The following is an 18,070-nucleotide window of genomic DNA, read 5'->3' as shown; positions in this document are numbered from 1 at the left end:
TATTATAGAATGAGTCAGTCAAACAACAAATCATAAAAATAATTTATCATTTTATCCAAGACAATGACAATAAGGAGACAACTTGTAAAATACAGGCTAAGCAGTGATTAGGGGAAATTTTATATGAATAAAATAGAGAAAAAGGAGATAAATGAATTGGGCATGCAACTAAAAAAGCTAGAGAAGGAACAAATTTAAAATCCCTAATTAAATATCAAATTAGAAATTCTGAAAAACAAAGGAGAAATCAATAAATTGGAAAGTAAGAAAGCTATTGAACTAATAAAACTAAAAATCAATTTATGAAAAAATAGATAAATCTTTGGTTAATTTGATTTAAAAAAGAAAGAAACCAAATTACCAGTATCAGAAATGATGAGCGTGAACTTATCACCAAGGAGGAAGACATTTAAGTAAAAATCAGGAGCTATTTTGCCCAACTGTATGCCAATAAATTTTGATAATCTAAAGGAAACGTATGAATATTTACAAAACTATAAACTGCCCAGATTAAAAGAGGAGGAATATAAACTATTTGAAAAACAGGCAAAGGAGGAGTTCTGTCAAATTCCTTTTATGACAACAATATAGTACTGATACCTAAACAAGGAAAGGTCAAAATAGTGGGAAAAAAATTATAGAACAATTTTTTTAATGTATATGGATGCAAAAAAAATTTAAATAAAAATTAGAAAGCAATTACAGCAAGTTATCACTAGGATAATACACTATGATCAAGTAGGATTTATACCTGGAACGCAGACCATATCAATAATAAATCTTAACAGCTAAAAATATTCCCAATAAGACAAGGAATGAAACAAGGATGTCCATTATCACTACTATTATTCAATATTTTATTAGAAATGTTAGTTTTAGCAATTAGAATAGGTAATGAAGAAAAAATTCTCACTCTTTGCAGATAATATGATGGTATACATAGAGAATCTTAAAAAAATCAAGATTAAAAAACTATTTGAAACAATTAGCTACTTTAATCAAGTTGCAGGATATAAAATAAACCCACATAAATCATCAATATTTCTATATATTACTATCAAAACACAGCAGCAAGAGATTGAAAATTATAGTTAAAGTAACTGTAGACAACATAAAAGATCAGAACAAATGTCAGTTGCTCATGAGTAGGTTGAGTTAATATAAAAATGATAATTCTACCTAAATTAAATTACTTATTCAGTGTCAAACTAATCAAATTTCCAAAAAATTATTTTAGAAAAAATGGTAACTAAATTCATATGGAGGAACAAAAGATTAAGAATATTAAGAGAATTAATGAAAAATGCAAAGGAAGGAGGTCTAGCCACATCAGATCTAAAATTATATTATATGACTAAGAAATAGAGTGGTAGATAAATGGAATTGATTAGGTAAAAAAGACAGTAGTAAATAACTAGAGTAATTTGCTGTTTGATAAACCCAAAGATTTCACCTTCTGGGATAAGAATTCACTCTGTGATAAAAACTGCTGGGAAAACTAGAAGATAGTATGGCATAATGGTTACAGGATTTAGACATAAAAGGTGATATTATAAACCAATTAGGAGAACAAGAAATAGTTTCTGATAAAGGACTCATTCTTAAAATATATAGAGAACTGAGTCAAATTTATACGAATACAAGTCATTCCCCAATTGATAAATGGTCAAAGAATATGAAAAGGCAATTCTCAGATGAAGAAACTAAAACTATCTATAATCATAAGAAAAATGGCACTAAATCATTACTGATTAGAGAAATGCAAATCTAAACAACTCTGAGGTACCACCTTACATCTATCAAATTGTTCAATATAACTAAAAAGGAAAATGATCAATGTTGAAGTGGGTGTGGGAAAACTGGGACTCTAATACATTATTGGTGGGGTTCTAAATTGATCCAAACTTTCTGGACAATTTGGAATTATGCCCAAAGGGCAATAAAACTGTGTAAATGCTTTGATTTGGTACTACTTCTACTTGGTCTGGATCATAATAAAGGGTAAAAACCCACATACAAAAATATTTATAGCAACTCTTTTCATAGAGTCAAAGAAATGGAAATTGAGGGGATGCCCATCAATTGAGGAATGGATGAATAAATTGTGGCATATGAATATGATGGATCACTATTGTTCTATAAGAAATCATGATGGATGGGAATTCAGAATAGCCTTGAAAGACTTGCATGAATTGAAGCTGAGTGAAATGATTGGAACCAGCAGAACTTTATACATATTAAGAGCAACATTGGGTGATGATCAACTGTGATTGACTTATTAATTTCAGAAAAAGAGTAACCAAAAATTCTAAAATATTTGTGATATGGGGCAGCTAGGTGGTACAGTGGATTAAGCACCAGCCCTGGAGTCAGAAGGACCTGAGTTTAAATTCAGCCTCAGACACTTAATAATTACCTAGCTGTGTGATCTTGGGCAAGTCACTTAACCCCACTGCCTTGCCAAAAAAAAAAAAAGATTTTTGATGGGGAAAAAACCATCCATATCATCAACAAAAGGAACTATGAAGTTTAAATGTACACCAAACCTTACTATCTTCAATTTTTAGAAGTTGTCATATGTGGCAGCTGGGGGTCAGAGCCAAGATAGCAGCAAGAGACTAGCCTCTCTTAGGTGCTCTCTCCAAAATATTTCAAAAACCTTAAAATTATGACTCTAACTAAATTATCAAGAAACACAGAAAGATCCAGTGAAGCAATTCTCCAGTCCAAAGTAACCTGGTTAAGGAGCGGCTAGGTGGCGTAGTGGATAAAGCACCGGCCCTGGAGTCAGGAGTACCTGGGTTCAAATCTGGTCTCAAACATTTAATAATTACCTAGCTGTGTGGCCTTGGGCAAGCCACTTAACCGCATTTGCCTTGCAAAAAAAAAAAAAAACCAAAGTAACCTGGTTAAATAGTGGGAAGACTCTGTTCCATGGGATTGGAGGGGCAACACCTCACCAGAGTGAAGGAACTTCAGCCTCCCAGGAACAGCCCCAGGGCACCTGGGAACACTTCTGGCAGCAGAAGTAGTTTCCTGACCTGCACCCCAGGGAACACCAAGCACAACTTGGAAGATCAGCAGGGAGACCTCTGCCAGAGCGAGTGTGAAGTCCAGGCCCTCAGTGTGGCCCAGGCACTCAGCTCAGCCAGATCCCAGGAAATGGAAGCAGGTCCATAAAGCCACCCAACAGGAGCCTCCAGGCAGTTGAACCCTGAGTACTCAGCCCACAGAAGGTAAGGGAGTAGAGAGAGACTGCCAAGGTCTATCCTCTGTCCCTGGAACAGGGCTTTGACTACATTCAGATCCTGGTCACAGTCTAAGGCCCCCCCATAGAGCAGGGACACCCTACATACACCCTCTGGGGCAGAGGGGTGAGCTTGTGGTCATTCACAAACCAGGAGAGCAGTCAGAGCCTCACACAATGAGGTTCTTGTGGGGGGAGGGTGTCCCAATAATACTCAAAAGCTTAGGAAGCCCAAAAGGCACATGTTGGGGAAATGAGTAAACAGAAAAAAAAAAGGAACCTGACCATGGACAATTACTTTGGTCCCATGGAAGACCAAACCATACAATCAGAAGATGAGAAAGTCCAAGCTTCTGCATCTAAAGACTACAAAAAATAAAGAAGTTGGGTTCAGGCTATGACAGAGCTCAAAAAAGATTTTGAAAATCAAGTAAGGAAGATAGAAGAAAAATTGGGAAAAGAAATGAGAGATATGCAGGAAAAACATGAAAAAGAAGTCAGCAGCTTAGTCAAAGAGATACAAAAAAAAATGCTGAAGAAAATAACATGTTACAAACCAGCTTAGACCAAATGGATAAAACAGTTCAAAAAGTTACTGAGGAGAAGAATGCTTTAAAAAGCAGAATTAGTCAGATGGAAAAGGAGATGAGAAAGCTCTCTGAGGAAAATAAATCCTTCAGATGTAGAATGGAGCTAAAGGAAGTTAATTTACAACTGTTTTGGAAAACAGATCCAGGAAAGATAATTTAAAAATTATTGGGATACCTTAAAGTCATGATCAGGAAAAGAACCTTGACCTCATTTTTAAAGAATTTCTACAGGAAATATTGCCCTGATATCCAAGAAGCAGAGGGAAAAATCTCTGTCCCCTAGACAGAGATCCAAAAAGAACAACCCCCAGGAATATTATAACCAAGTTCCAGAACTCCCAAGTCAAAGGGATAATATGATAAGCAGCCAAAAGGACACAATTCAACTATCGTGGAGTTCCAGTCAGGATCACACAGGACTTAGCAGCAACTACATTAAGGGCTCATAGGGTTTGGAATATAATATTTCAGTAGTCAAAAGAGTTTGTAATGCAAACAAGAATCAACTACCCAGTAAAAATGAACATCCTCTTCCAGGGGAAAAGATGGATTTTCAATGAAACAGGGGATTTTCAAATGTTCCGGTTGAAATAACCAGGGATGAACAGAAAGTTTAACCTTCAAGTACAGGATTCAGGTGAAGCATAGAGAGTGGATAGGAAGGGTAAATTATTTTTTAAGAAGGGTAAATTATGGGGCAGTTAGGTGGCGCAGTGGATAGAGTACCGGCCCTGGAGTCAGAAGGACCTGAGTTCAAATGTGGCCTCAGACATTTAATAATTACCTAGCCGTGTGGCCTTGGGCAAGCCACTTAACACCAATGCCTTGCAAAAAAACCCTAAAAAAACTAAAAAAAAAGGGTAAATTACGAGGGACTTAATGATGATGAACTGTGTGTATTCCTGCATGAAAGATAATACTGATAATACTCATAAGAACCTTCTCATTTAATACAGCAGGTAGAAGGAGCTTTTATAAATGAGGCACAAGACAGAACTGAATTTGAAGATATAATATATAGTAAAAATGGAGTCAATGGGTGAAAGGAAAATGTACTGGGAGTAAGAGAAAGGAGAGGTAGAATAGGCTAAGATATTTCATGTAAAGGAGTCAAGAAATAGCTTTTGCAATGGAATGGAAGGGGAGAAGGGGGGGAATGAGGGAGCCTTCATTCTCATCAGAAATGTCTCAGAGAGGAAACAGCATACACACTCAATAGGGTATAGATATCTAGAAGAAAAGGGAAAGAAGGGGGACAGGGGAGGGGAGGGGATGTGAGTAATAGAGGAGAGGGTAATATCATGGGAGAGGATAGTCAGATATAACACATTTTCTTTTTTACCTTTTGTAAGATTCTGGGACTGGGTGGTCTATCTGAGACCATGGGACCCAGTGATTGCAGGGTCTCTGGGGTGGGATGTGGGCTTAGGGTCTCTTGCCCCCAGGCCAGTTCTCTATCCACTGCACCACTCGGCTGCCCCATGGCACACTCTTGAAGAGGGACCAAGTGAGAAAGAAAATATAATATATGGTAGTGGGGAGGAATGGATGGAGGGAATTACAATCAGCAACAGCAACTGTGGAAAAATATGGAAATAACCTCTATGATGGACTTATGATAAAGAAAGTGATCCACCCAAGACAAGGTTGATGGTATCAGAACACAGACTAAAACACATTTTTTCCCTCTTTCTTTTACTTTATTTCTCACGAAGTTTTATATTTTTGTGGGGGAGGGGTATTATGTTTATTCTTAAGAATATTTTAGTAAGGTGTAAATAAATTAAAGAAAAAAGTTGTCATATGCATATGTTTTTTCCTCTATTTTTTTCCATTTTGATTTATTCAATTCTTCTTTCCCAATATGATTAATAGGGATCTATGTTCAGCATGACTATACATGTATAGCCTATAGTAAAATGTTTTCTATCAAGAAGAGAGGGGAAGGGGGTGGCTAGGTGGCGTAGCGGATAAAGCACCGGCCCTGGAGTCAGGAGTAGCTGGGTTCAAATCTGGTCTCAGACACTTAATAATTACCTAGCTATGTGGCCTCAGGCAAGCTACTTAACCTCATTGCCTTGCAAAAACCTTTAAAAAAGGGGGGGGGGGGAAGAAAGGGAGAAAAAAGTGAAATTTAAAACCTTGCCAAAAAATGATTGTTGAAAACTGCCATTGCACAAGGTTGGAAAAAATAAATAAAACATATTTTTTAAAACTGTATTATATTGGGCGGCTAGGTGGCATAGTGGATAAAGCACTGGCCTTGGAGTCAGGAGTACCTGGGTTCAAATCCAGTCTCAGACACTTAATAATTACCTAGCCATGTGGCCTTGGGCAAGCCACTTACCCCATTTGCCTTGCAAAAAAAAAAAAACCTAAAAAAACTGTATTATATTATATTACATTACAATTGGGGGAAAGTAAAATTTAAAAAAAAATTATCTCCAGGTGAAACATTAAGAAATATCAACTATACAAAAGATCAATCTTTTTACAGACTTTTTGAAATGGGAGGACCTTGGAGATCATCTAGTCTAATTGCCTCATTCTGCAGATAAAAAAATACTCTGAATCACTGTCATTTTCAGAGCTGTCTCTGTATATATCAGTGCACAGAAAATTAAGGAACAATAGCCCTAGGAATTTACTCTCTAATCCTTATAAGATTTTTTTTAAAGTATAAGTATTTCCACTATGCAATAAGCAAAGGATTAAATCTAATACCATGATGAAGGAAGAAAAGATCCATGGGAGTTGTATGTCATGGGAATTATTGCTACTTTGAAAGTTAAGTGGGGAAAGCTTTTTGGAGCAGATGCAATTCCAAGTGGTGTCTGATTGAACAGAGGGAATTTAGAAAGGGGAATTATGAAATCATGCTATAACCACTGCATAAGAAGAATAGAAGCAGAAATCAAGTAAAAATGAAAGGCCAGCAACAGAAGTCCTAGTGTAGTAGGAGTTAAAGAGGAAAGGATAAAATGGAGGGAAATTCTTAAGACCTCAGAAGAAAATTTCTTATACCAGCAGACTGACAGTTGGGACTTCTCCTATCCTTCCATATTCTTTCATATGGTTGATCTCAGTTACTGTGAATTCAATTACTATCTCTATATTAATGATTCTCAAATATACTTTTCTAACCCTAATCTCTCTGATGATCTCAAGTCTCACATAATATTAAATTATTCATTATCTTTTCCCCAAAACATCTCTTCTTCTGAACTTCCTTATTATCAGAGCAGTTTGATGGTACAGTGGATAGAACACCAAGCCTAGAGTCAGGAAGACCTGAATACCAATCTGGCCTCTGACACTTACCAGTTGCGTGACCCTGGGCAAGTCACTTAACCTCTATTTGATTCAATTCCCTCATCTGTAAAATGGAATAATTATAGTGAAGGTAAAATGAAATATCAATTTATTTTAGGGCATTCAGCACACAGCCAGGCTCATAGTTTGTGTTATATAAATGTTAGTTATTATTAGCTATTGAGTATACTGTCATCCTACCAGTTAGCCAGGTTTAGTTAGAACCTGGGAGTTCTTCATTACTCCTTACTCTCTCTCTCATACTTCTAGAGTCATAATGTTGCAGAGATCTGTCAATTTTATCTTCACAGGGTCTCTGGCTTATATCTTCTTCTCTCCTCTGATATTATCACCATCCTGGTGCAGGCCCTCATCACCTCAGGCCAGGACTATTACACAAACCTATGAGGGTCTGCCTGCCTCAAATCTTTCTACAATCCAGCCTATTCTCCAACTGATCTTTCTAAAAATACAGGTTTGACCATATCACACATAGTCCTGCCCCCATCCCCCATTCAATAAACCCCATTGTCTCCCTATCACATCCAGGAACAAATAAGAAAATTCTTTATTTGGCATTCAAAGTCTATCATAACCTGCCCCAACTCTTCCTTTTCAGTCTTCTTATACCACACACATACACAAACAACACACACACACACACACACACACAATCTTTGCCACTCTCTGCAATGTTGGTGACACTAGCTTCCTTCCTAGAAGAAGACAATCTATCTGTTGATTCTGCATTTTCATTGGCCCATCTTCTAATCTTACCTCCTAATTTCCCTGGTTTCCATCAAGTTTTAGCTGAACTTCCACCTTCTGCAAAATACCTTTCCCAATCTCTCTTAATGCTGGGGGCTTCTTCTCTGTGGATTATTTCCGATTGACCATAGATAGATATGAGTAAATAGACAGTTTGCATGCTATCTCCCTGGTTAGATTGTGACCTCCATGAGATCAAGGTCTGTCTTGTATTTTTCTTTGTAATTCCACCTGGCATATACTGCTTCTTAGCTGATTTAAAAGTTCCTTCATCCCATGAACTTTAACAGGAAAAAAAAAGTCACAACTTATAAATTACCAATGTACCCAAGAAGTTTGAAAACAGTGATAGACTAGAATAGAATCTTGACAGCAGTCACCATCACCTCTACTTCTAGGAAACAGGTCAAATGGCTAAACTCTCACTTTTTTCAGTCGCTTGACTGCCCTAATATATGGAAGAATCAAGTATTTTTCCTTCTCTGTGTCAGCAAAAAAGAAAAACTTTTGACCCTGATAACTCTAACATGGTATATTTAAATTATGAGCTGGTTACTGACTATAAATCAGCTTATAAGAGATACAAAATAAATAGTACCTATTACAAAAGGCAGGTGAGAATTTCAGGGGGTGGTTACAGAAACAGCAAGGGCTGGTGAAAAGTTCTTGGTCTTGTGAAGTGGGGTGGGTACACACTGAATCTAAAGACAGAGAGCAGGGTTTCAAATCTCAGCTTGGCTACTAACCACAACACACAAATCACTTGGGATCTTGATTTTATTTGTAAAATGAGGAGGTTAAACTGGATAGTCTCAGAAGCTTCCTCTATCTCCAGATCCCCTGCTCCTCCACAGATAACTTCTCAGTTGTTCTCTCCACTTCTACCTCTCACCAGGACACCAGATCTCTGTTGTCTGTCTGTTCAATATCTTCCCTGGAGGTTTTTCCCACACCATAAAAAACTGCCTAAAACTGGGCTCACCAGCTTTCCCCCTACCTACCTGCTCCCTTCTCTTCTCCTCTTTCTGTTCATGGCACTTTCTAGTCTTCCAGGTTTGTTGAGCTTGGAATCCTCTTTCTCCTTTTCCACCCTATGCATTCAATCAATTGCCAGTTTTTAACCATTTCTATCATCACAAGTCTCTTTGATATTTGGCCCCATCTTAAGTTCCTTCTTATCACCTCCAAATCCCATTTTCTTACCTCCAGCTTATCCCCTCTGCAATCCATCCTTCATACTCTTTACTGAAACAATATTCCTAATGCAATGCCATGATCACATCACTCCTCTACTCAAGTGACTACCAAATAAATTATAAATTCCCATCCTCAACATTTAAGGCCCTTGACAATTTGATTCCAAGACATTTTCCCAGTCTCATACCATACCATTTTCATATGTTCAATTTTCTTGAAAACTATAGTACCCCTTTATCCTGCCCCCTCTCCCCATTCTTATCCTATCCTTATCCATCTCCAGGTGTTTCTTTGCTCACAACATGCTTTATGACTAAAATGGAAATACCATCTCCATATGTTGAAATGTTTTGCCTTCTGAGCCAAGTCAATACCACCCCCACCCTTGATGCCTTCCCTGATATTCCTTACTCAAAGTGATCTCTCTCACCTCAAATTGTTCATATTACTCTGTATCATCTGTTTCACTCTCTCTTGGATAAAGGCAATATACACTTGCCCTCCTCCCCCTCTCCATGAGCCTATAAGCCCCTTGGCATCAGAGTCCATGTTGTATCTATATCTATATCTATATCCCCAGGGCTTCACACAGTGAAGGCATTTAAGAGATATCAGCAATCTAGTCCTCATTTTGCAGATGGGGGAAACTGAGGCCTAGAAAGGGGAAGTGAGAGAAAAATTCTCATGCTAATTTAGTAGTAAAAAGCTTGAGCCGGAACCCAGGCCTCCTGACTCCCATTCCACTACTCTATTCACTGTGCCGATGAGGCTAAGCACTTCCATATGAGGATAAGAAAACTGAAATAGAAAAAAGGTTAAGTGATGTGTCCAACGTAGTGTCCTAGAAAAGATAGCCACTGATTAAAAGGCTGATTTTGGAGGGTATGGGCTGAGTGTCAAGCAAGACAGGAGGTAGCAGGATCCTCTAAGGTTGCTTCAGAGACATAAAAAAAAAAATCCACCTTGTCTTGTCTTCCCCCTTGGGCAAAGACACAGCAAGTCAATCCAAATTCAGGAAACATCACATGACTCTCCAAGGCTGTGAGGGACAGAAGTGCCTGCGAAGGCTGAGAGCAACTAGTTTGAGAAGGAATTCAGTGAAATGGAGAGTAACCCCCTCCCCAGAGTAGAAGCAATCTGAAAGGAAAGGAGAGAGTCAAGCAAGCCAGAGAAACCTGCAAGCATCAAGTCAGAAGCTATGCCCCTTCAGGGGCCCATGACAGAAGCCTGGGTCACTTACAGTTTCTTGCTCCTCTTCTCAGACGCCTCAGCACCATCATCACAGCTTGCCTCAGTCCCACTCAGCTGGGGAAAGATGAAGATGTTTTGTTTCCATTAAGAAAGTTATAGCTAGGACAGGCGGAGCCTAGAGGTCCAGAAATTTGGAAGTCTAGATCTTCCTCCCTGGTCCTAAGCTCTTGGGGAAAGAGTTTGCCTAAAAGCCTCTACCAATGAAGTGCTGCTTTGGGAGCTAGGATCAGAGTAAGAAATAGTGGAGTGGGGAGGGGGGGAGAACACAACCTTCAGCAGACAGATGGTTATCCCTAGCCCAAACAGTGCCTCTGGCTTCTAACTTGCCACTCCAAAGGAGGCACAGCCTTGGTTGACTTGGGCCAGGTTTGTAAAGCAAGGGCTAACTTGGAGAAATGAATTTAAACCTGCTCCCTATTGGCCATTGTTAAATTCTGACATCAGCATCCAAGATCACATGGGTGTACATGTGTTTGTATGTATATAAGTATGTGTGTTTTAATGACTGAAGGAATTAAAACCCATAAGTCCTGACTCAAAGTCCAATGCTGCAGTCACTCTACAATGATATATTGGCTACTTAGGCATTAAGCTCAAGATGATCTCCCAACCTTACCTACCTAGCAGCATCTTACTCTCCAACTCATGAATCACAGGATCACTGACAAAGTTGGAAGATCCCTGAAGGGTTTATCTAGACCAACCCCCTTGTTTTTCAGATAAGAAAGTGAGATTCAGACAAAGGGTACTGATCTGATTTGCTCATGGTCACTGGGATAATAATAAGGAACAGAACCAGACCTCTCACTCCAAGTTTGGGTTTTTTCCCCACTGCAGCACAGCTCCTTTTAGTTAGGCCACTACTTGCCAGCTTTTGCACGGGTCATGTCTATTCCTACCTTCCCACTTGAGCTTCTGGCTTCTGCCCTTCCTTTCTATCTAAATAATTATCTCTGCTCTTCTTCTGACCTAAACAAACCCTGCCCATTCTTTCGGGCCTTGCCCAAGTCTCCAGTCCACTCTAGAGCATTCTGAGCCTCCAGCATAATCTCTCCCTTCTGGGACCTCTGACTATGCTTACATCTGTACCACACAGTTCCATCCTGGACTGCTCTCTAATTGCAAAAACAATGAGTCTTTTCTCTCCAGCTAGACTGTAAGCTTTTCTAAGGCAGGAATCTCATTTTCTTAAATTTCCCATAGCACTGCCCATGGAGTATAGATACCTAAAGAAAACTAGTTGATGGATTGATTGGTTGGGGGCAGTAAATGTTCTGTGCCCTGGGATGGGTTCATATGACAATTAAGTGGGATGCTGTTTTATCACAGAAGCTAGTTAATTCTTACAAATGTGCGGATTGTAGCATTTTTCTCTTCTCTTCTTTTTAGTTTTGAGGGAAGTAACTACACACAGATACTCTATTTGTGCCTCCTTTTGGCACAACTTGGCCCCCACTTTCCTATACCAGTCTCTCTACATGGCACCCCCGCCCGTGGGAACCAGTTCCTCTGGCCCCTCAGCCTGGCGCTGGGCTTCCTTCCATTCTAACCTTAAGCTTCCGCAGTTTATCAGCCCAGCACAATAGTATTCTTGAACCTCTCCTACTCCCCTCCTCCCTCTTCAGGAGTTAGGGAAATCAAAGCAGTTCAAACATGGGAAGAAACTTCCTTGCATTGTTGGGCAGGACTTTTCTTGATTCTGGTGTCTGCTGGAATCTGTCAAACTCAAGCTTGACCACCTCCTCAAGGAGATCCTCCCAGACTCCCAAAGCTGGCCCTCAGGAAAGAGATCAGGGCTCAAAGTCACAGTCACAGAATATCCAAATTAGAAAAGTTCTTAGAGATTAAGGGGACACAGAAACTCTGATAGTAGCAGAGCATTGTCCAAGGTTGTACAGTAGTTCCAATGCTCAGAATAGTATCTTGAACATGGATAGTTATGGTTAAGAGATTTACTGAAATTAGTGGTGATCTGGACATAATACTCAGACTTCCTGATTCCCAGGCACATGATCTTTCCATTCACAAACAGGAATCATGACAGACCCAGGAACTGGAGGAAGGAGGAGAAGTAGTAAAGGGAAGGACCCCTGAAGGAGGGGAGAAAAAAAACAATCAAAATGTTATAACGCTACTTACTTTACTGGTAGGTAAATGGAAGGACTATAAATGGAAGTATTTGAGTAAGGATTAACCTAGAAGTCCTGATTCTCAAATCAATTCAACATCAAATTGAAATGACCTGGATTCTCAGACCAACTGAGGTTTTTTCCCCTCCAAATACTCTGCCAGACTGATGTCCTGGATAGAGCTCTGGACCTGGAGTTGGAAGGACACTTACTAGTTGGATGATTCTGGAAAAGACATTTAAATGTCTTTCTATCTTGGGTTTTTTTTCTGCAAAATGAGGATAATAATAATATCTCCTCATAATATAAATGAGAAACAATCTATAAAATGCTTTGAAAACCTTTTAAATACTCTGTAAATGTTAGCATTTGTTTCTCTGGCCTTCTTCAGGACTCTGTTCAAGTCCTACCTTCTGTAGAAAGTCTAGGTAGTCTCTCTGTCTCCTCCTGTCCTCTTCCTTTCTTGATATTTTGTATGTATATAGTTGTTTCCATGCTTTCCCCCCATTAGTATATGGGTTCCATGAGGCAGAGACAGGATTTTTGCTTTTTTTTCCTCTGCCTAGCATTTAACATATTGCCTGGTCATGGTAAGTAAATAACAAATGTTTATTGACTTACTAATAGTAAGTCATTATAAATAAGTTATTACTGTTAACCATAACACTCTAGACCTCACTTCTACTCAAAGGAAGATCTCCTGATGAAGGAAAATCTGTGGAAAAGAGAACATTTCAAAGGTAAATGATTCAGAATTTTTTCCTAAGCACAGGAAAGAATAGGTCTATTGGGAAGTTATAGGTTAAGGAAGTTTTAAAAGAGAACTAACTTCTGTGGCTGTTTTTGGACATGAAGGAGAGAAGGCCTAGGAATCAGTAAAGCTGATCTTTCATCCTGGCTCTCTCAATAACTTATTTTGTTTTGATTTCTTTGAACAAATCAATCATACTCTGGGCTCCTCCCTCTGGGAGGAGTTTTTTTGAGATTAAGATTCCATTTAGTTCTAACTTTCTATGATTCTAAGATAATTAGGCTTTCTTCTTGACTAAAGTTATATAAACTGAGGAAGTAGGATTCCTTTTGGGGGGGGGAGAGCAGAAAAAAAAAGAAGGAAGGAAGGAAACAAAAGATTTTAAAGCAAGAAATTTGCTAAAGGAGTGGGCAGTTAGGTGATGCAGTAGGTAAGAGTGTACCAGGCCTCGAGACAGGAAGACTCTTCTTGAGTTCAAATCAGGCCTCAATACTCACTAGCTATATTACCCTGAGTAAGTCGCTTAACTCTGTTTGCCTCAGTTTCCTCATCTGTAAAATGAGTTGCAAAAGAAAACAGCAAACCAATCCCATTATCTTTGCCAAGAAAACATCAAATAGGGTTGGAAGAGTGGACACAGCTAAAAACTACTGAAAACATCAATGCTTTGAAGGAGGACAATCTTATTGCCACTTTAGACTGGCAAATAGTCTCTGGGTAAGGCTCTGAGTCAGTTCTGAGGATTGGAAAACCATGGTCCTGAAGATCACAATCTTTGAACACAGACAGAAGGAGCCACCAAATCGCTGCTCAGGACCCTTGGTGGGAGTTCCTCTCCACTAGAGGGCAGAGCTAAGCCAGCTCTAAATCTCTGCTCCTCTGATCCAGCCTATTGGAATTTTTTTTCTCAATACTGCTCCACTAATGAGCTTCCAATGTTCTGGTGCCAATATCTCATTTAAAACCCATCAAATTCTTGAGACAGAATGCTTTCAGGATTAATTTAAGCATGGGCCTCACCCCATTCAATTCAGTAAGCATTTATTTATTTATTTTTTTAGGTTTTTTTTGTTTTGTTTTGGGTTTTTTGCAAAGCAACTGGGGTTAAGTGGCTTGCCCAAGGCCACACAGCTAGGTAATTATTAAGTGTCTGAGACCAGATTTGAACCCAGGTACTCCTAACTCCAGGGCTGGTGCTTTATCCACTGCGCCACCTAGCCTCCCCTCAGTAAGCATTTATTAAAAATCTGGTTTATGAAAGGTGTCCTGATAATCACAGAGTTCAGTCCCTGAGTGACTCAAGGTAAGTATCTGTCCCCCTCTGGGCATCAGTTTTCCTACTTGCCAGAAAAGGGTAACCTTTTTTGCTCCCAGGCAAGTCAAGAAAGACTTATCAAGAACTGTTTTGTAGCCAATACATTATTCTTCTTTTGCTCAGCTTTCCATCTTTGTTTTGAAAAAGGGACAAGGGAGTATCACAGTGAAAAAGGGACAAGGGAGTATCATGGTGAAAAAGGGACAAGGGAGTATCACTGGGAAGTAATAGCCACATAGAAAAAGAGTGTCAGTAAAATACAAATTTTAAAAAATAAATATCTCCATAAGGTCTAAAGATCAGGATGCAGAAATAGAGCTTCTGCACTCCCTGAAATCTGACCTATCTCCACAGACCCTGAGTCTCAAATTATCATAAAGAAAATATTTCTTGTGACAAGGATGACCAGAAAGAAAATGGGCTTTCTTTTCTAACATCTCCATCACCAAATCCAGTCTTTTCAGCCTGCTACTCAAGGTCCCACCCTCCCTCTCTAGCCTCAGTCAAAATCTACTCATTGCCACCAAAACAAACCCTCTTTATAGATTCCTGCCTCTATTCCTCTCTCCTCTGCCTCAAGAGAGTCAAATCCTACCATCCTTCAAAGCCCTCTTCAGTCTCACTATCCTTGAGACACCTCCTCAGCCCATTCCAGGTCACAGAGATTCAAGGGCCGTCATCCTCTGAATTAGTGTTTTGTGCCACACTTTTGGAATTTTAGCATCTGCTACCCTGTAATATCTCTTATATGGCTGTATTGTCTTATTACTTTTAAAAATTGTAATGATGATGTCTGTCCTTCATTTTTGAAGACCACCATGATATCAGGGAAGTAATGCCATGATAAGCATGTGAATGATTTGAGTGAGGGGATGCTGTGCAAAGTCACCAGCCTTACTTTCTCCTCCAGAGCTATCTGGGTCCAGTGGCCAGATATGAATCAGGATGACTGAAGATGGTCCTAGATATGAGGCAATGAAGAGTTAAGTGATTTGCCCAGGGTCACACAGCTAGTAAGTGTCAAGTGACTGAAGCTGCATTTGAACTCAGATCCTACTGACTCTTGAGTTGGTGCTTGTTTTCTTAACTAAGTTATAAACTTCATGCATGAAAGCAAGGATTATTGTTTTATAATTTTTATAAGCCCCACCCTTCTGGTTTCTAGCATAGAAGTTCAGTCTCTTCATCCAAGGAACCATCCTGCTCTATCCCTAAGCTCTGACTGAAGGAGTATTCCAGGCAGACCTCAGAGAATCATAAAGGGCTGCTTGTCACTTAAGGTAGAGGCTCTAGAGTCCATAGCTTCCTCTATGTGGACACTTCCTCTTGAGGACAGTCACTGACAGGAGGCCCATGTTTTCCAGGTGCCCTTATTGGCCACCTCCTCAACAGACAGGGGCACCTCCAGGCTTGTAGCCTTTCCCTGCAGGTGGCTCTCTTTGGGATGGATTATTCTCAGGAGGTCTTTTTTCCTAGAAAAGATTTATAATCTTGTCTTTCACTGGGCCTGGAGTGAGGAGGACCTGAGTTCAAATCTAGTCTCAGATGTTTATCAGCTGCATTGACTTAAGCAAGTCACTTAACCCTGTTTGCCTCAGATTCCTCATCTGTCAAATGAGCTAGAGAAGAAAATGAGAAACCACAGCAGTGTCTTTGCCAAGAAAACCCCAAATGGGATCATACAGAATTGGGACTCAATAACAAAAATAATACTTCCTCTACTACTTATTACCTGCATGAATTTGGGCAAATCATTTAAACTTTCTATGTTTTCTTTGTCTCTTTCTCTAAAAGATGAGGAGGTAGGATTAGGAGATCCCTCCCAGATCTAAATCTCTGATCTTGAGTATTATACTGGTGAAATCCTGGTCCACTCTCAAATTCTCAGCAGGGTCTTTGTCCCTGATCCATGATTGGGTTCCCAATCTCCTCCAGAAGGCATTCTAACTTACCTTTTTATGTCCTGTAAAGAAGAGAGAAAGGTGGTGCAGGGAACCCCCATTGTGGGTCAACTCCTTCTTTGTCATTCTGGGGGAGGCCAGGGCCCAACCACTCTTCTTGCCCTCCCCATCAGAGCAATTGAGGGTGGTGTCTGAGGTGAAGCAGTGACTCTTGGTCTCCTGCAAAAGGCTGCCCTCACTGTGGGTGCGGCGCCGTAGAGAGTTCTGCACTGTCAGCATGAATGGCCCTGTGGTCCCTGAGGTCTCAATCATGCTGCATCGCTTTGCCTCATTTCGGTCGAGGTAGCTGTCATCACTTTCATCATCCTCATCCTCATACTCCTCTTCACCTTCTACTTCTTCCTCTTCTTCTTCAGCCTCTTCATCCAAGGCATCATCCTGCTCTATCCCTTCTGCCCCTAAGCTCTGACTGAAGGTGCAGTCCAGGCGGACCTCAGGGATCACAAAGGGTTGCTTGTCATTTAAGGGAGGGGCTCTAGAGCCTGTAGCCTCCTCTGTGGGCATTTCCTCTTGAGGACAGTCACTGGCAGGAGGCCCAGGTTCTTCAGGTGTCCTATTGGCCACCCCCTCAGCAGGCAGGGGCACCTCCAGGCTTGTGGCCTCCTCTGCAGGTGGCTCTGCTTGGGATGGGTTGTTCTCAGGAGGGCTTTGCTCCCCAGATGCCTTATTGGTCACCCCCTCAGAAGGATGGGCCACCTCCAGGCTTGTGGCCTCCCCTGCAGGTTGCTCCACTTGGTATGAGTTGTTCTCAGGAGGGTTATGTTTCCCAGATACCTGATTGGTCACCCCTTCAGTAGGTAAGGGCACCTCTAGGTTTGTGGTCTCCCCTGCAAGCATCTCCTTTTGGGAATGGTTTTTCTCAGGAGGCCCCACTTCCTCAGGTGTCCCATTAGCCCCGACCAGAGAAGAAGGGGGTACCTCCTCCTCAGAAGGCATCTCTCTTTTTTCATCCACGTCTGTCTCAAGCATCTGGAGTAGAAAAAAAAAGAGACAGAGACAGAGAACATGAACAAAATGAGACCAAAGAACATCAGACTGGAGCAGCTATGTGGTGCAATGGATAGAGCACTGGCCCTGGAGTCAGGGGGACCTGAGTTCAAATGTGACCTCAAACACTTAATAATTGTCTAGTGTGATCTTGGGGCAAGCCACCTTACTGCCTTGCAAAAACAAAAACAACAACAACAAAAAAGAACATCAGAATGTGTAAAGATCCCAGAAGTTTTAGCTCATATACCTAAGGCTGGTGGCCATAGGACCATGGGATTTTTAATTGAAAGAAATTTCAGAGATTATCCAGATCTTTATTTTATAGATAAGAAAGCAAGACCCAGAGGGATGAAGTGATTTGCCTGCAACCACAAATGTATAAAGGAGCAGGGCTGAGACCTAAATTCAAGTCCTCTAAGGAATCCAAACGAAAAATTCTTCACCAGGTTCTTCCAACCTGCCCACATCCCAAATGACAACCTGTTACCTGAGGACTGATTCTCTACCATTTAGGGAGTCCCACATAGCCAGAGATCTCTAAGATCAGTCAGGGGCCAAA

The 18,070-nt window shown here is 40.3% G+C and overlaps 1 protein-coding gene across 8 annotated transcripts in view; it reads right to left on the bottom strand.

Annotated features, from left to right (window-relative positions):
- RGS3 (regulator of G protein signaling 3) overlaps positions 1–18,070 on the bottom strand; it is a 183,041-nt gene that overhangs the window by 14,930 nt on the left and 150,041 nt on the right. For 7 of the 8 annotated variants that reach the window (XM_074211134.1, XM_074211136.1, XM_074211135.1 and 4 more), the window contains 2 exons: positions 16,513–17,490; positions 10,355–10,419 (listed from right to left, as the gene is read on the bottom strand). In XM_074211134.1, coding sequence (XP_074067235.1) covers positions 10,355–10,419; positions 16,513–17,490 — 1,043 coding nt within the window. The other variant, XM_074211143.1, reaches the window with a different exon arrangement.

Source organism: Macrotis lagotis, chromosome 1 (genome assembly GCF_037893015.1).
Source record: "Macrotis lagotis isolate mMagLag1 chromosome 1, bilby.v1.9.chrom.fasta, whole genome shotgun sequence".
In the NCBI taxonomy this organism is placed as follows: Eukaryota; Metazoa; Chordata; class Mammalia; order Peramelemorphia; family Peramelidae; genus Macrotis; species Macrotis lagotis.
Note: the sequence above shows the minus strand (reverse complement) of the source record. Positions and strands in the feature narration are given on the sequence as shown.